The sequence below is a fragment of the Ambystoma mexicanum genome, chromosome 8, assembly GCF_040938575.1.
Source record: "Ambystoma mexicanum isolate Mex_15411 chromosome 8, UKY_AmexF1_1, whole genome shotgun sequence".
Classification (NCBI taxonomy): domain Eukaryota; kingdom Metazoa; phylum Chordata; class Amphibia; order Caudata; family Ambystomatidae; genus Ambystoma; species Ambystoma mexicanum.
Genome location: NC_090929.1, coordinates 1,517,442,749 through 1,517,462,422, shown reverse-complemented (window position 1 = coordinate 1,517,462,422; position 19,674 = coordinate 1,517,442,749). Strand labels below are relative to the sequence as shown.

Genomic DNA, 19,674 nt, shown 5'->3' with positions numbered 1-19,674 from the left:
AGCCTTCACCAGTAAGGCTGTGTCAGGCCTCTCAGAAATGTTGGTAACTTTAGCCTCTGAAAGAGGAACCTCGGACCCACGTCCGGTGACAGCTTTTCCGCGCGGGCCTCGAACATCCGTTAAATAACTGCACGCCCTACCAAGGCCTCGGGGCGCACCCCAGTCTTATTTTTGAGGGAAGCCGACAGAGGCCTCAGAGCAAGCTCCGGTATCCCACGATTCAGTAGAACTGGGTCTACAAACAGCCCCCACAGGAGGGGCCTCGGAGCGTGCTCCGGTATCCACAGGCCCCTTACGGAGACCCTAGGAGAAAACTTTGGTAGAATTATTAGGCCCAACGGGCACCTCAGGGTGAACCCCGGTGACAGAGCGATCAACGCCCCTCCCGGTCCGAGAAGAACCTGGAAAGGTATTCCCCCGGCCGGGGTGCTCTGAAAATGAAAGAACTTACTGTAGCGTTTTTTCTTCTCGTCGAAGAACGCCTGAAAATGTGAAGGAGTAGTTTGTCGGAACACCTCCTCCCACAGCTCCAACCGAAGTTGAAGTGCCCGGACCGAAAGGGAGTCACAGTAAAAACAGGAATCCCAACTGTGATCCAGACCCAAGCACTCTAAACAAAGAGGATGGGCATCCGCCCTCGCGAAATGACGGTGACACGATGAACAATCTGGAAAGTCTACTTTGAACGACAGAGACTAGTAGACGATCGCTAGCGAGAGCCAGAGAGAGCCAGAGAGGAAAAAAGGAAGAAAATCTTCTGAGGATGCAAGTGCGTCCAGTCCCGAACGAGCAGAGAAAAGGACTGGTGGGCGATGCGTGGGGCGGAGCCAAGGTGGGCGGGGTTACGGCCGCGTGCCGGGCCCCGCGCAGAAAGAGTAAGGACACATTTTTGAAAAAAACAATTTGGATGCTTTTTACAAAAGTGCTCCGGTCCCTTCCCACAGGACGGAGAGATGTCCCATAAGTATGGAGGAAAGGGGACGGGACGTAGGAGTATACCCAAAACACGTAGGGCATCGAGGGAACCATTGGGGAGGAAAAGAAACACAAGAATCAGATAGGATGAGGTCCGGTGGAGCGGAGAAGCAACCGAGACACCAGACTGAGGAATGGTGGGGGACCAAAGCGATTTCGAGATCGTCAGCGAATAGTCAAACATCGAAGGGGACAAAAGGTTAGTGGGGGAGGAGCCAAGGAGATGACGAAGAGGCAGACAAGAAGGTCAAGGAAGGAGCAGGCCTTGTACATTCAGAAAAGTCCCACTAGACATGCACAGCAAATTCCTTAGTTTACACACACCACCTAAAAGAAATGCACTACCCCAATGGTGACTGAAAATACATAGCAGTGCTTTTTGCAAAAGGGTACATGTTACCATGAGCACACATCACATTGGGTACAATGCTGCCACCCAAAGACCAGCCATGCACAGTGAAACGTTTGACATTTACTGCAGACAAGGGTTTGTTGCTGTAAATGTCAAATTAAAGTTTCAAACATCCCAAAACTCACCAGCAAGGTAGAGTATCATGCAAATGGTACTCGACCTTCATAAAATCTCCTCACAAACGTGAGTGGGCTAGTAGATTTTGCATGCCCTGCAGAGTGAACATGACTGGTGGGAGTCAGATCAAACAAGAGTAAGTACCGGTATCAACCCCACAACGTTCCGTAGAACACTAAGCAGGGCTAGAGAAGGGATAGTTAGCAAGTCCCTGAGGGAGTCAGTGTGCCTGCATTCATGGAAGCCGCCTCAGCGTAAGACCAGTGATTAGATAGTAGGGCTTACCAATAAATAACACCAATATGGATGTATTGTTGCCTGGGTTAAGGAGTGATCCCTCGTGATGAGAGAAGGATGGCCCGAGGGCCCTCAAAAAAATAAAAACCTTTGAACCATACCAGGGATCGAGAGTGATTATTCTGGGATTATCACAGCAAAGATGTGGCAAACTTTCATGTTCTGTTCTGGCGGACGCAGGATTTTTAACACATGCACTAATAAGTATTATATTATATACTAAAGTGGGTGCTATTTAATTACCCTGCTCAGAACGGCTTGATATGGTCATTTCGACTGCGAGTCACAGTGTAAACCAGAATGTGGGCTCTAAAAGTTATTTAAAGAATATCCCAAGGGTAAACTTTTCCCTCCACACACATGCAAGCACAAAGAGGGTCCGTATAGTCAAAAGTGATCCGCACGATTGGTCGCAATTTGCAAGGTATAAATAGTTTGCTGATCTGTTCTCAACTACACCACACTTCGCTGAAGCTAGGCAGTCACAGAATGAACATTCTATAGTTTGACCTGGGGACCAACATATAGCCATATCCGGGCAAATAAACTACCAAAATTCAAGGATTGCCAAGTACACACTTGAACCCATCATGCAGCAAGCTTTACATTGTGTACCAAGTTACAGGTTTCCAAATCTGCTCTGGAAACAAAACCTGATTATCAAGTTAGAACATGGGCGACTCCTCCCTTTTTCAAAACTATGGTCCACCTAGCAGGACCGACGTGCTACCACAGAACAATTTCCCCCCTGCAGCATCCCTGCCTGTGTTTGTGGCATCAATTTCCCAATCCTCGTATTTTTCCTTTCCTCTGCAGACTAAGGTCTGGCTACCCCAGACGCTACTAAGGTGGTGATTTGGCACATAATAAAAGCCCATTAACATAATAGAAAATAAAGCAACAAAATTAGGGAGAGGATTCTTAAAACTTTACAATTGAATACTAAAACAGAAATGGATTACACTTACCCAAAGATTATTTTCAAAGTAGAAAGCATCTAGAAGCTTCACAATATTTGGGTGATCACAGGATGCCAAAATGTCGATCTCTACCATGTAGTCTTCAAGTTCATCCTCGGACTTGGTATCAATAACCTTTGCTGCAGCCAAGATGCCAGTCTCTTTGTTCTGTGCCTAGGAAATTAATTGGGCAACACAAGATCAATATAAATATTGTAACAAACCGGAAATGATCCATTGCAATCATCGCACAAACTACCACTATGTGGCAGGATTAAAATCTGCAACAGTAATAATGTTAAGCATGGCCTGCAATTGGTTTCGTCAGCAGAATTATGGGCGGCGCAGTGATCACAGATTCCTCTGTGTCCGGTAAAAAGGAGAATTAGTTGTAACATTTAGAGCTACCTCTAGAGTGACAATGATGCACACAAAGACACCCTAAAATTACCAACTACCACCATAAACCCAAACTCTGCATCAGCCAACGGTCAACTCATCTTGGAATTGGGGTGTGGTAGTCAGGTGTACAAAACTAATCTATGTGATCACTGTACCGCCCGTAATTCTGCCAAAGCAAACAACTACCATTACAGCGCAGTGATCAGATAAATCACTGTGGCCCGCATCCCCTTATCTCCCCCCCCCAACCCTCCCCCCAGACACTCATCTTAATGGCGGCACACACGGAAGTGAGCTGTTGACTTCACTCGATCCCTGCAGCGTCAGTTCCCACCCACTTACGTGGGTCAGCGCTGGTGCCGCAGGGTACTTTTTTCTTCAAGCTTTTTTGTCCCACGCTCTCCATTTAACAGAAGCGGGGGACACCACCGCAACATCCGACCCCCAATACCATGACTAAGGAAAGAGTAGGGGACACTCCTGCAACCCCCGCTTTCCTTAGTTGCAGTAATGGCCCAACCCCCATGCCTGCCACTTCTGCTCAGCAACTCTGCACTTGCATTTCAGAGAGGCATGGTCGAAGTCATACCAGGTGTTGCGCTTGGAGGCAGTCTTCATGCATATCCTCATGACAGGGGCAAGAATGTCCAGGGTGTTGGTGAGAGGTGAAGATTAGCAAGGGCAGAGTCCATGTGAGAGTCTGTGGGAGGGGGAATTAAAGTGGCGGCAAAATCAGCAACTGAAACTCACTTTATTGGTCGAATGACGGAGAAGGAGACTGGCAGCAAAGACAAAGGCTGAGCCGGGCGACCTAAGCGATCCAGGTGAGAGGACAAGAGAGCATGATCAGACCAGGAGAGGGGTATAGTGAGAGGGTTGGAGATGGGGCTGTCTGCTAAAATATGAACATCCAAGGTTTTGTCTGGCTGAGTGTGTCAGACCGGAGGGATGAATGAGGGAATGATAGTCACAGAGGCTGTGTAAGAGTCCATTGGCCGAATCATGAGAATCAAGGTGAATATTGAAATCTCTGAGGAGGAGAAGCTTGGAGGTGGAGGCAAGAAGAGAAGAGGTGGAGCCAGACAACTCAGAGGAAGAGGGAGACCGGATCCAGGGTCCTGAAGAGTAGGTCCGAGTTGGAATGACAGTAGCAGAGACCAATTCAGGGAACGTCAAAGTGACTCTGCATCCAGACAGGTTAGCGCTGGGCTTAGCGAGGATCTTGTAGCCCCCAGGGAGGAAAGTGTCAAAAGCAGCAACAGAGCTGGCAGTCAACCACATCTCAGTGAGAGCAAGAACATCAAGGTCAAAGACTTCAAGGAGACAGTAGCGTTTAACAGCAGAGTGAAAGATAAGTGTAGCTAGGTGAAGCTGGTGCCAACTTTGAAGGTCTTCCAAAGAGGGGTACAGGGAAGTGGTACGCCCATCTGTGGTGGGGAAGGGGCAAGAGGGGTGGTAGCGGGAAGAGCGGCAGGAGAAGGAAGGCAGTTTAGACCTGGGCCAGGACGGTGCCATTCTGATAGACATTAATGATCCACCTAGAGTATGAGAAGCCAGCCAAGAGTACTCTGGTGGCACCATTAATGGGCGACGAAGATAAAGGGGAGAGGACAGAAACTATGTGGGGAGTCCATAGGTTCTTAGAGGGGACAATAAAGAGGATGTCAATGATAGTCTGCCTGGAAGAAGCGTTGATGTAGGTGTCCACGATGGGCAGGCCAGGGTTGGAGACCAGGAGATATTTCTTGAATGGTTTCCTTCCAGGCTTCAAAAGAGAGGTAGAATTGGTGATAAGAGTAGCAGCTGGAGTAAATAGGGGAAATAGACAGCATCATGGAGCGAGAGGGCAGAGAGAGAGAGGGATGCAGAACTGCACAAAGCACAATGTACTCACCAGGCGGCCTAGCAGCAAGACAGGCGCAGATGAATCAGGTGCACGACGTCACAGGTGCCAAACTGGATATTGCGCTGCTCCAGCAACAGGGGAGGACGGCAACAGCAAGGGGAGGATGGGGGGGGGGTCAGGCGGCTTGGCAGGAGCAGATGAGTCAAGAGCATGAGAGGAAGTCCAGCCCAATGGAGAGTCCAGCGGCAGAGGGCGAGCTCAGTGGGGATGCTAAGAGACTTAACCAATGCCAGATAAGGGTGTCCAATCGGGCTGTGGAGTGAAAGACTCCTGCATGCAATGCAGACACCTCACGCTGCAATACAGGATGGGCACGTCGGAAGCACAGAGAAAGAGGATGCAAACATGCGACCACATGCAAACAGTTCAGCAGCGGGTCCCCAGACTTGTAGCTCAGGCAGGATGGCTCGCTGTGGGTGGGCCTCATCAGTGGTTGCAGATGACCTGTAGTCTGCAGGGAAGCGTGGGGGTGGCAGGCTGGATGAATCATGGATCTTTAAGTCAGTGGTAGGGTCAGTAAGGATTGCGTTTTGGACAGCAGAAGTTTTCATTTGGACATTTCCGCACGACTGATGAAAACCTTCGTTATTCACATAGGTATTGGGAACACCCCATAGTATTAGCAAACGGTGGGCCTTATTCCTATTATTTAATAAACACGTATTGGAAATGTCATCACAGCATCCTTGCCCTTCTTCTGACCAGTCACACTGCTCCGTTGGTCTTCAACTAAATTCTAAAAACAACCAAGCAAACTGGCCAGAATAAGGGTTGTGGCAGTAGAAATGATCTTTGTGGAGCAATTACGTTTAAGAATAAACTGGCATGGAAAGATTTCCAGACAACTGTAGAGGACGAAGAAAATATAATGGAGCCTTTAAATACACCCTCCAAGCTCAGACGAAATTAAAAGTACACACAAACTAAGACTTCAATTTCAATAGGAGGCAGGAAACCAATAAACATCTCAGCATTCAACTAAAATGGTAATGGGTCCTCCATCTGCCCATTTAAGCATCTTTATCATCTTGCGCTACTAGATGGAAAGGCAACATTCTATGCCTATGAAATCTTAATGTATTAAATATTCTATTATTTAAAAAACGCTGTTTAAATGATACAAATAATACAAATGGATTGTCTACAATGAATAAAAATATCCCTGGCACTGAAGGCTTTTCCACATTTGGCAGACTGAAAGAAGCCAGCAGGATGTGGGTGGTGCAGAGGAAGTGGAGCGGAGGTATTCATATGTTACATGTTTTGCACTGCAGAGGACCCCATCAGTAGGTGTATAAAATTGAGCGTTCTCTTTGAAGGGCAGGCAAATTAATTTGTCTTGCATATTTGACTTCAAAGAGGAGGAGCGAAGCCAAGCACATTCGATCATGAGCTCTCAGAAAACATTGGCCCGGGCTGACAGATAAATTAGGTCTTTTAAGTTACCAGATGCTGCTTGGAGGTCCCACTGACATCCTCCAATGGGTTTGGCATTTCTGGCTGCCAATTATACACACATTGAATATAGCTACCCATCTTCACAGTGACATGCATCTGCAAATCCAGGGTTCCGTTTTGAAATGGTCGCTTACTGATTGAATCCGAGGTTTTAACTCTGTATTCAGATAATAACAGGAAAATGATGCAGGCTGTGTGGACAGGTGTAGCTTAAACAATCAGTGTACACTAAACTGATAGGCTTCACTCTGAATTAATCATATTTTATTGCCCAAGGTTTAAATATATGGTATAAATAAGGTTTAAACTTCTATTTCATAAGGTGGTGATGGGCGCAGTACATATATTGGATAGCAGGGCACTTTTCTTATAAAAACATCTTTAGATAGGACAGAGAAATACAGCTGTGGGATGATGTCCACCGCCAGCATTGAAATCAGAATGTCAAGTGTTTCGTTCAAAGGTTGCCATGTTGGGTATGATAGGAAGGGAAAGGTCCATTAATGTCAGCTTAGGTAGCCCAACGGAGGAGATGTGATTCCGGTGAAAGGTCCTTAATTTTCTTAAGGTACTGTTTTATGAAAGTCACTATAAAAGCTGCAGTTTGTGGTTGATTCTTTCACAAGCAATTTTCAGGGTTCCCACTACTGCCCTAAGGAGGAATCCACAGTGAAGGCAACATGTGAAAGCCTGATGCCTTATAAAGCTTTACAGGGATTTAGTCAAAGCCTAATCAATCCCCAAGCAAATCACAACAGATTCTTACTGGGCTACCAGTGCCCCTCCAGATGGGAGAAAGGCCTGTACCTGCAGTGAACAAGGCATAAACCACAGAAGATGCAATGTTTCAAACAAGTTAGTCCTGGGTGGTCATATCAGGCATATGCATGAAGTATAACCCTCCAAGTAGCTGGGATAAGGCCGGAACAGAAAATGCTGAATTTTGACCCGGACCAAAGGACTTGGCCCACTATGGTAGCACAGCAATTTCTAGCCAGGTTGTTATCCTGGTATTGACCAATTGGACACAAAATCAAATCGTCTTGATTGATGCTATCCTAGTGTTGTGCATCAGCTGAAAATGACTTCAAACCAGAAATCAAACAAGGTAATTTATTAGAGCACCACAACACTTGAGACCCACAAGTCGGTGATTCAGCTCTATATGAATGTCCTCACTTCATTCATAAATTCAGCAATTCACAGGCAGATAGTGCCGACTGAGTAATAAGTTGCACCATGTTGCAATTTAGTTTTTTCTGTGGTGCGTTATAAATTCCTTTCACAAGATCATACGAAGTAAGCTGCTGCACTACAGACAGATTGAAACAGGCTTCTAATGGCATCTTATTTTGTGATATATGGTTTAACATTGGGTTTCCCATTTCCTTAAGCGAGTAGCCCCAGTTTATACACAAAGTAAAATAGACAACGAAAGCATTGTGCATGAAATGCAGGGTGTGGTAGCGTCCCGTCCAATGCATTGGTGTGGTGTCACATGAAGAAAAGGTTAACATGCAGGATACGCATGGAAGAACACTCTACTAGACCCACATATGCAGCACCCTAAACATGCAGATTTTGCATTGAACAGCTTCTGTGTCGGCCACAAATTGACAGCCAGTTGCAGTGGATCCGAAAAGGAGAGAGCCTGGGCTACAGTCCTATTTTTTTTTTTTATATAAAACTCAAAACTCGGCTTCCTAGCCGTGTCAATGAAAACGATGAAGAGATTTCCTCTTTTCTGCGCCTACTTATTTGTATAGCAGGAAGCATCAGGAGGAAGTGACATATGTTAAGTCGGTAATTAGCACAATAGCGGACTATCATGCATTCTTAAGACCAGTCAGCCCACACGTTGTCCAGAACTGCCATGGGCAAACCTGTATTAAGGGAAACCTGGCACCAGTGCAATGGGATTACTTTTTGCACCATACATATAGCATAACATTTTAGCCACTCCAGAGGTAATTCCCTCACTTGGGACTGAATATTCACCTTAGACCAATAGAAACTGATGAATTATCAAATGGAATCCTAGGTCACCTGCAAATGATTTGTGGAATCGATATATGGCAAATGAATAATGAGAAAAACAAAAGATTTGATGCTACAAAGACTTTATCAAGCACTGTTGGCACATAACCCATAAAATTACAGCAAACAAGCACCCATTGCAAGTCAAAGATTTCATTGTCGGAGATCTGCTGCCTTTGGACTTCAGTATGTGCAGAGAGCGAATAACCAATACACTGGTAGGCGTATTAACTGATAAACTGACATTCATTATAAAACTTGAGAAAAATCTTTAGAAATATGAAGATTCAAATAAAATAGTACAGCAATCCATACTGCGTTACTGATCACAATTAGGCATTAGAAGAGCTTCCTTCATAGTGCAGACTGCAAAATGCCATGCATTATGGAGATGGGGAACCACTGCATCAGTAGGCCAGTGACCCAAAAATTAGCTTTATCGTTGTTCAATAGGCTCTGTGTTGTGGTCTCTTATTATGCTCACGTGGAATGGACACATAAAACACCATCATACAACAGCAGAAAAAATAAATACAAGATTGCTAAAATGGCTGCCATGTTTTCAAAGGTATAGAACTGCTTGTTTTGATGCATTACCATCGCAGAATTATTAGCCGTTCCATATTGATAGAGATAGGAAAAAAATGCAACAGTTTTGAGGTTTTGTCTTGTGTTAAACCTAAATTCCTATCCCCCATGTCGTTCTTCTTGGGAAACATTTTGACATGTCTATTTCAACCTGTGTGAATTATAGTCCCTGTCTGATCCATCCGTCCTCATAAATACGGTTTCGATTTCTTGGATAATTTTTCAGATTTCTTTTATCACACACAGTCATGGACTATAAAGTAATTATTATTTTTGCTGATTTCAATATTGCTAATAGCCTTTCTGTTCTTGGGGTTATGATGACATTTAATGATTAGCTACTTTTGATTTATCGCAGCCAACATCTACCCAAACACATTTAAGAGGTAATATTCTAGACTATTATCTCTCCTTTGTGAACGACTATTACCACTATTAATCCTTTTGAAGATCTGATTCTGTCTCTCCAATTCTTATCGAAATTTGCTTGTTTTCCTGGATTGATCAATAAACATGTGCACATATTTAAACCAGACTTGCCGAACGCATACAACACTCTTCCTTAAGAAATAACTACAATAACCTCTTCTTTATAAAACACCACCGATTTAAATTCTTTGGTTTTTAGTGATCACTCTTTCTATGTCAAAATGTGTTACCCAATTTCGGTCAAAAATGACAAGGTTAGAAGGGCTCCTTGGTGTTATCAAACATGAAAGTTAATTAAGTGTCAATTGGAAACGCTTTGATGGTCCCAGCATTCGGGTACTGCTCTCCTCAACTACAAGCAGATACCAAATTAGGAAAACGTATAAATTAGAATGTTAAAAAAGGCATCTCTTTCATATCACCGCAGCCACTATTCAATCTAAGGCTCTTTCTCAGGTCCTTTGCATTGGGCCACTTCTGTGCCTGCTCCTATAGTTTCTTCCTCTGTGAAGCAGTGCTCAGCTTTTAATTCTTTAACAAGAAAGAATTGTTTCAAGAATTGGCCAATCTGACACAAACTGTCTCAGTCCCTGACCAATTGAACTTAGGTTCAGTTTCCCCTTTGCTCAAAAACCCGTCACCAGATCGACAGATCTTAAATAATTTGAGGCTTTCCTTTTCCTGCGACGATACTTGGCCAAGCCATTTCACTCCAACGTCGGGCTCATATACAGAAGTATCAACAGCTACTCTTATTAATCTGTATTTCACTCTTGTCACAGCGCAGAGACAGTCACCCTTCAAGAGGTTGAGGACATGCTCAGGACAAGTGATCAAGGAGGTGCATGTCTGCTCATGCTCTTGGAACTCTCAGCGACATTTGAGACAGTAGATAATGGTGCTCTTCTTAACATCTTGTCAACTTGGATGACAGAGGATGGAATCGATGGAATGGTGTCCAGTCAGTATGCCCCAAAGATCCATTCTATGGCCTATTTTCAACCTGTACAAGGAGTCACTGGGCTGTCTAAATGCAGTGCGACATTGCTATTCACAAGTATGTCAATGACTCAGTTGTACCTAAGTTCATCAACTAGGGAGGATGTTTGATTGAGGACTGGATGCTAGCAGCAAATCTTCAATTTGATTCAGTAAAAACCCAACATTGTCGTGTGCTCTGCTGGGAAAACAAATAGTGAGAGTTCTAGAGGCTGTCCATCTTATCTGTCCAACTTTAGATTTTTCTGTTAGCTCACTAGGTTTCTGGCTTGTGTGAGAAACCGGAAGTTACTCTCACATCTACTCCCAAGGGATCTTCTGTTCAGGTGGTGTAAGGGAAGTATTGTATCACAGGTATGACACTGACAAAGGTTACATGTTTCAGAAACTCCTACTCTGCCCAATAGCTGAGATAGGAGTAGTCTCTAACATCACAACATAAAAACAAAACACAGTCCTAATCAGTCTTTGTCTGGCCTATACCAACACAACCTAGTGCCTGCCCTATCTCTCAAACAAAAAGTGTGAGATGGTGAATATGTATGCAAAGGAAAATCAGTGTTATAACAAAGGATCAAAGTGGCAGAGTCAGCTCTCCTCCCCACATTGGACAGCACGGAGAAAGGCTGCCCCCGTAGGCAAGAAGACGCTCAGGTTCTCAAAACAAAGGCAGTTCAAAACGCGGATTGAGGCCTGCCTGGCCTTCCACATTAAAGTAACTTATTCCAGTGTTCCAATAATTCTTTCACAGTTCAACAAAAGTTCACATTGGCCTCCCTCAGCCGGACTCTAACCTCTCAATCAAGAAGTACCTGATTCAACGCAGATCTCCCTCAGCCGGGATCAGACCTTGCAATCACAGCACTTGCAGGGATTCCGTGCCCAAGCTTAATGCACATTTGTAAGGGGTTCCCTTCCCCTAACTTATCACACGTCCAGTCTGTCAATCGGGCTCAGACCTTTTACTGATGTCGAAGACTTTCAAACTTTTCATATTTTACCATAGACCTCTGCAGGACCACTTTGACTTTCTTTGGAGCTCACATACGTTATTTGCCCAAGTGTCTCTTGGTCTTGGTAGTTCACTATCATAAGCACAAAAGTGCAAAGAAATCTTTCTCTTTAATCATTCCCTTTTTCACTTCCCCTTTTTCCGGGGTTAATCGGGACCATTACACATTTCAGAGTTTGTTCACTTTGCTGCTTTGTAACAAAACATTTCACATTTCACCGACACTTTCCTTTTGCCGGACCACTGCGCTACTGGCTTCACAGTTATCAGCCACTTAAAAGATGATCACTGGTTAGCTTTCTTTCAAGTCTCACCAGCATGTGCGCAACCTTCACTTATACACTTTTGCAGCTTCAATCTTTACTTGCCACAAACCGGCCAGTCAGGTCTTTCACTAACTCACCGGTTGTGCGCGTTCCTTTCTTGTCTCTGCAGCTTTGATTGACGGGTCAAGGTTAATACCCCAGGCTTGGTCTCGCCTCCCCAACTCTGTAGTTCACCCGGGAGGGTCACTGGCGTCCTTTAAACACAACGCAGGTTTCTTCTGGTCTTCGATTTGGCCTTCTCTGCGTCTCCCAGAAGCAACAACCTTCTGTAGGGATCTTCAGGGTTTCCCTACCCTTTGCTCTAATCCCTCAATCGGTCGTCCTGCTCCAGTAGGTTTGCCTTCGAAACCAGAGGTTCTGCTCATTCTCGTGTTCCATCTTGCCGAGAGTGTGCCTCTATATTCCACAATTTATCCGTGTGGGGAGAGCCAATAGGTATCAGATGTATGTGATTAAAGTCAAGTGCCTGGCTTTGCCTGACCCAATTAGCGGGATAAGTCCAATGAGATATATAAGTGTTGGCCTCTTTACTCTCAATCGCCCTCTTCCTCGGCCCAGTCTGTGTAGAAAGGGAAGAGGAGAGTTGGGACATTGGAGGGTCCTATAAAATAGGATGGGGCAGAGGTACAAGAAAGAGGGAATACCGCGTCTCACCATTGATTGTCTCACCACCACTCCCCGAAGACCCATCACACAGGTTATCCTCCCACACTGGTTCACCCCCCAGGGAGGGTCTGGATGACCCCAAGAGTAATGCAGGGTACCTATGAAGAGTGTTGTAGTACTGGGACGAAGGTGAGAGAGCCTGAAAGTTACAGATCTGAAGATCGGTTACCTCCCAATAATTGACATGATTGTAGTCAGGCAAACAGGGATAATTGTGCACACCTGAAACCCCTTGAAAAAGCCACAGGTGTATATAAAGAGAAGCCCAAGTCGGAACAGGAGAGGTGAAGCAGACATGAGTTCTGCAGCAGGACAAGCACCACAGCTCAAAGGAGACCGGAGGACAACGGGACCCTGAGACGCAGGCGAAGGGTAAAGTGTCACTGCGTGGCTGTGAGCCGTGTCTCATTGAAACCGGAGAGCGAAGGGAGCCGTGGAGCTTAACGGTCCCTTTCTGCGGCAGAGAAGAGCTAATTCCCCTGAACGGAGGAGTCCTCCAGGGGGGTCTGAGGGGCAGGCAGTAAGACCCTGACCACAAGTCCTACAAAGCAGTTGATGGGAGAAACTAAAAGAAAGGAATGCCAAACAGTGAGTTTCAATGAGATGTGCTGAAAACCGGTCCGCGTATGCAAGCAAAGGCTTTAACATTGCATCAGAGTGGTCACGTGCAGCCGACACGCTATCGAATGGCCTACAATTGAAGTTAATGGAAAATGCTTGAAGTTCAGAAAGCAAGAGAAGCTAAGTTGCTGGAATCAAAACGCTGACAGAGTGAATGTGCAGCTGAGTGGAGCCAATGTAGTGGGAGCAAAATACTGAATAGGTAGAACCACGTTAAACAGCAACCCCACATTAAAGCAACCGAGAACGGCTTTGAGTGAAAGCCAACAGTGTATTAAAGACCACAAAAAGGCCCGAGACATCTACAAACCAGATAGACTTCTATGAGTGGTTGCGAACTTGTGAGTTTGAAGGAATGACCAAGGTGGCAGAGAGTGGGGCAGGGACCACTGGTTTGCGTGACCTGTAATGGGTGGGCCGTGCGGCGCATCAACTGCATCTAGACCAGAGAGGTCCCTGCACTTTCAGAAGGAGGCTGGAAGCTTGGGGAAGGGAACCCCTGTGTTCCTTTGATCTACTGAGTTGTGAACTATGGTTTGAAGCTCCGGGACGATCCCTGAGCACCTTTGGAACTTTGTTGATTGTGCATCAGAATGTACAGCTTGCGGAAGAGCCATGAGCTATATTGGAAGCCCCAGCATTTTGAGAATATTGTCCTTTGGAATTGTACCCTGAATTTGGGAAAGGGATCTAGATATTGCTCGAGACGTTTGCTTTGAACACTATTCTGAGTTTGCATATCCCTACATTAGATTGAAGTATTAAAAGTAAGGGCAGCATAGGTTTTGACACAGACAGACTTTTCTTTTGGACTCTTAGAGTTCAAAGTTACTTAGTTTCATTAGGTAGGTCAATTCCCACCATAGTAATAGGGTAATTTAGGCATTCTATCAATCCTGTTATTTTAATAAAAGTTTTTGAAACAGTTACGTTTGTTGTCTGTCATGCCTTGATACCATGCCGGTCTCTCACTTGATAAACTATGCACGCAAATACATGTTACTGAAAAAGTACAATCATCAGATTGCTTAATTGCATTCAATTAAACCTTATGGCCCCCCATTGATCTTTTTCGTTCAGTTCTTCAAACACGAGTGGTAATGGGTATCTCAAAATGTACAGCTACCATTATCTGAGCTCCTGTCTTGTTCTATTGTCTACTATTGTCTCGTTTGTCGCGTCTGCTTGCGCCCCTCCCAGTGCCTTTCCCTAGTTTTCTCCCCGCCCCTCCCCCTTATCTCCTACACCTACTCTATGGTGCTCACTGTTTCTCCCATCTTTTCTAACTGCTTCTCTATCGACTATCCTGCTCTATTCACGAAATCTGGTAGGAAGAAGTTTAAAAAGGACATCCTGGTCTCCAACCCAGGCCTCCCTATCGCTGACACCAATATCAACGCCTCCTCCAGGGAAATCCTCACAGACATCCTTTTTGTAGTTCCCTCGCCAGACCTATGGACTCTACATATGATCTCTGTGCCTTCTCCTTTCTCTTCTTCTTCCATTTATGGTGGCACTGTGAGAGGCTCTCCTGGCCCCCTTCCACTCCTCTAAGGTCATCATTAATGTTTACCTGAATGGTACCGTCTTGGTCCAAGTTCCTTAGGCCAACCTTCTCCTCTTTGATAGATGCTTCCCGCGCCTCATCAATTTCCTTTCCTCTCCTGCCGTCCCTTTTCTCCCCCCCCCCCCCAACGGCATCCTTGCCTCCTTCCTCTGTCTCCTCCTTGGCTACCCCTTGCCCTCTCCTCCTTCCTCTTCTGCCCCCCTCGGGCTTCTTCTACACCTCCGCAGGGCGTACCTCCAATTTGTACCCCTCCCCGGAAGTCTTTCAAGGACGGCAACTTTCTCAGCTCTCGCTCTGCTGTTAAACAGTCTGACATCTGCCATCTCCTGGAAGAAATTGACCTCGATGTCCTTGGTCTAACCAAGACATGGTTCACGGCCAGCTCTGTCACAAGCTTTGACACACTCCTCCCGGGTGGCTACAAGATCCTCTGCACACCCAGATCCAACTGATCCGGAGGGGGAGCAGCCCTGATCTCCCTCTCTCGATCTCCCTCTCTCGATCTCCCTCTCTCGATCTCTCATTCCCTTACTGTGGCTACTATCTATTGGCCACCTGGTCAGATCTCACCCTTCCTCTCTTGAGTGGGCGGACCTCTCCTCTTCCTTCCTGGTCTCGACCACTCAACTCCTCATCCTTGGAGACTAACATACGCCTGGATGCTGCCTCTGGACTCTTTCGCAACCTCTGCGACTCACTCTATTCGCCCCTCTGGCCGAATTCACTCTGCACGGCACACTCGGTTCTGATCTCTTCAGTCCCCCCCCCCTTTTCTATCCCTCTAACCACTCCTCTCTCCTGGAGTGATCAATTTCTCATTTCCTCCCAGCTCACCCTCTCTATCCCTCAGGCCAAGCCAACTCCAGCACTGCCACCCACCTTCTCGGTTATCCGACCCATGAAGCGTTTGTCAGATGAGGCTTTCTCAGCCACTTTCTCACCCCACCCATCCCCCCCCTTGGCTGACACTCACCCTGACACAGCCCTTTCCATGCTCCAATCTTCTATATCTGATACTCTCGATGTTCTTGCCCCTGCCATGAGGATCTGCTTGAAGCCCAAAGCCAAGTGCAACTCCTGGTACGACTCAGACCTCATCACCCTCAAACGCAATTGCAGGGTGGCTGAGAGGGAATGGCGTGCTTCTGGCACATCCTCTGACTAACTGGCCTGCCACCTGCTCCAAAGGCAATACCGGCTCTCTGTCCGCACCAAGAAGAGAACTCGCATCCAAGCCTGCGTCTCTGCGGCATCTAACAATTCGGCTGAACTCTTTTCAAATCTGCAAGGAACTGGCCAATCCTGCTACAGTCTCTACCTCTCCTGTACCCTCCCAGGCCCTCTGCACGGCTCTGGTTTCTCATTTCATCTCTAAAACATGGGACATCCTGTCCTCTCTTCCTCTCTTCCTCTCTTCCTCTCCCCCCTCCCCCCTCTACCCCCTGCTTTTCCTCTGGCCCTTCTTCGGCCACTTCTCTGCCTTTTTCCTGTTCTCCCCAGACAAGGTTTCTAGACAAGTCCGATCTATGAATGTCTCATCAAAACAGGTTCATCCAAAACCATCAAGGACCACATTGACTCCTCGGCTCCTGCTCTGGCCTACTTCTGCAACCACTCCTTCGCCAGCGGAGTCTTCCCTTCCCCCCCTGAAGCACTCACTTGTGCACCCTCTGTCCGATAGTTAGCCGGGTAGGACGGGTCGGCAATCTCCATCACTCCTGGGCAAACTCCTGGAAAAGCTGGCCATCTCCCAGCTTAATCTTCACACTGAATCTGTTGGTTGTCTTCATGACCATCAGTCTGGCTTCAGAGCTGCCAGAAGCATGGAAACTGCTCTCCTGAATATCCGTGAAGACCTGCTCTCCAACCTTGACTCCAACACCCCCTGTGTCCTCATATTACTTGATCTCTCTTCTGCCTTTGACACGGTCAACCATGCCATCCTGCTCAACCGTCTTTGTGATAACCTGGGTATCACCAGTCAGGCCCTGACTTGGCTGACTTCTTTCCTCTCCCTCGATCCTCCCAGGTCCAACTGGGGTCCTTCCTCTCCACCATCTCAACCTGTGGTGTTCCCCAGGGGTCTAACCTCTCTCCATGGCTGTTCAACCAATACCTGGCACTTCTTGCCCACCGCATTGGCGCTCTCTGCCCCGACCTTCAGTGCTATGCGAATGACACTGCGCTTATTTTCAGGCTACCTTCAGCCACCTCTTCTTCTCTAATTTCTGACCATCTGTCTGCTATCCAGGAAGGGTGTTCCGCCAATGATCTCTGCTCTAAGGCCAGTAAGACAGATTCTCCTCATCAGCACACCTGCTCCGTCCTTTCCTGTAACACTCTGGCCAGCCTCTCTTGGCCCACTTCCTGCTCCCACCTGCGAGGCTAAAACTCTTGGGGTCATCTTCGACTCCACACTCTCCTTCTCTCCTCACATCTGACGTCTCTTAGAAGTCACACTACCAGCTGCACCACCTCAGAGGTATTCTTCCTTTCCTCTCCTCCCCCCGGAAGCTCACTGTCTCCAGAGCTCCGGTTCTCTCTAGGCTGGACTACTACAGCCTCTTTCTAAATCTGCCTGCTTCCACTCTCTGCAACTCATCCAGAACAGGACTGCAAGACTTTGCCTCAAACCCAGGGATCGTATCTCTCCAGGACTGAAATCCCTGCACTAGCTCCCAGTGGCTGCGAGGATTAAGTTCAAACCCATCTGCATTGTCCACAAGGCCTTCTGGGGCCTGGGGCCTCAATACCTTCAACTCTCTTCCTAAATATCTTCCTTCTCGAACTCTTCGCTCATCCGCCTCCAACTCCCTCAGGGCCAATCGCTTCTCCAAGCAAAGAGTTGGTGGTAGATCTTTCTTCGGCTAGGGCCTCCCTCTGGAACAGCCTCACTGAAACTTGAGGAGAACCATCTGCGGTTCCAGAAGCACCTCAAAACCTTCCTCTTTGCTTCCACTCGCTCTCATCCTCTCCCCTGCTTAACTCCTGGCTGAAACTGCACTGCTCACCTGGCATCCCTCTGATCCTGGGCCCAGGTCCCTGTCCCCCCCACCCCACCGTCAGTTGGACACCTGCAATGCCTCCCTGGCAACCCCCGCACTTGGGGACTGCTTTCTGTATCCCTACAGTCCCCCTACCAGGACTTGGCACCTGAAGTCTGCACTTACACTTGCCACCAACTGGCCGCACTTTTTAATTATTACTTTTATTATTCTATTTTTTTATGTCGATCCCATGTACTGCACCGGCCCTCCCCCGCACTTTTCTCCTTCCCCATGCGCTTGCACGATCTCAATGACACCTGGCCTAGTAAGATCGTTGTCTCGGTCTTCCCTCCGTTTCCCCCTCCCTTGCCTCGTCGCGCCTTGAAACACTTGTGTATAGGCGCGTTATAAATGGCATATCATACAATTAAGCCTCTCAAGTAAGCCTTTCACACTGCCGTCTCATTGGTTGTCAGTGCGAAGAAATACATAGTAGATCAACAAGATTCTTACAACCCTATATTGGCTGGCTTTGTTATATTGCAATCTCACTGTAGCAAACAAAATATCTCACTGATAAATTGTTTATTTCAGGTGATCGTTGTTAAGATGGATTTCTGAACTCGGACATGGAGGGGCAGAGGTTCAGAAGGCCACCCTAGTTTCTTGGAACAGGGTAACCTCTGGAAAAGCCAGACCAATCAGGGTAGCGATGGCGGCGGTCAAGACAGTCTCAAGAGGGGTGAGGGTGATTGACAGACCTCAATGAGCACACAAACCAAGGACACTTACAAATTACTCCAGACAGGTGTTATATTAAAAATATAGACATTTATATACAAGACCGAGGGGTCTAAGGAGTTAGGAGCACGAAATATGTAGACCACCTAGATGGGGAGGAAAACAGGCAGTGCAAGTAATCATTAGACCCAGTTCGACATCAGAAATACACCTAAGAGGCAGTCCAAGCCCTACGAAGAGAGGAGCCTTATGCTCAATAGTACGTGCACGTGCTTGTGCCAATGGACAAAATAGGGTCTCTTCAAGGATCTCTGACAGTTCAGGAAGGTGGATGAAGCGATGAAGAACAAGTCCCCACTACTTAAGCAAGACCTCCACTTGCGGGCAGAGGCAGGGTGAGAGTGTGGGATGGATCCGCTATTTCGCAACAGCGGTAGAAAAGAAATGGGTTCCTGCGCTAGGGGCCACCGGTTGGGGTATGGACTACTCACCGGTCCCTGACGCAGGCAGACCCAGACTTCGCCAGTTCAGTTCACGTTGCTGGCAGGTTCGGATGCGACAATCAGGGCTCTCAACACTGTGTAGACTCCGCGGTAGCAGGATTCAGGGTCGAGGGGGTCACAAATACAGCGAACGTGCACAGGTCGTTATCACAGCAGGGCAACACGGCAACCGCGTTTTCTCTGGTCCGGGCGCACTCGTCTCACTTCAGACTTGGGAATGCCAAGTGTACGAAATTCGGTGCGAGGGTGCCGTGAACACAAAGCTAGCAGTAGGCCAAGTTTCGAGGGCTTCCCCAAAACAGCGGCAGTGACAGAGCAAACGTCCCGTGTAAGCTGGTCAGCCCACTGGTTGGCCCAGGGACACTTCCGAAGAGGCTTACTTGCAGAGTTTGATGAAGGTGCAGAGAATAGTTGGTCGCACTATTCCAATGGGTCGAAGTGCCTTCGCAGACCTTCTAGGACGATACAGATGCAGATGCAGAGGGGTCTCGCAGGACGACAGCGGGCTTGGGTGCCAAACCTTACAGCGGGTCACCAGCAGTTCCTCGACTCGGCTTCTTGTTGCAGGATACTTGGCTCCTTATCCTTTGTTCGGTGTGAACCCAGGAGAACGACACGGTAGTGGTGTTTTCAGCTGTCTCTTATCCAAAGTTCCCTTCGTGCCAAAACGTA

The 19,674-nt window shown here is 47.1% G+C and overlaps 1 protein-coding gene across 3 annotated transcripts in view; it reads right to left on the bottom strand.

Annotated features, from left to right (window-relative positions):
* Positions 1-19,674, bottom strand: part of SLK (STE20 like kinase) — a 985,407-nt gene that overhangs the window by 823,114 nt on the left and 142,619 nt on the right. For all 3 annotated transcript variants that reach the window (XM_069611736.1, XM_069611737.1, XM_069611738.1), the window contains exon 2: positions 2,770-2,934. In XM_069611736.1, coding sequence (XP_069467837.1) covers positions 2,770-2,934 — 165 coding nt within the window. The remainder of the gene's footprint in view (positions 1-2,769; positions 2,935-19,674) is intronic.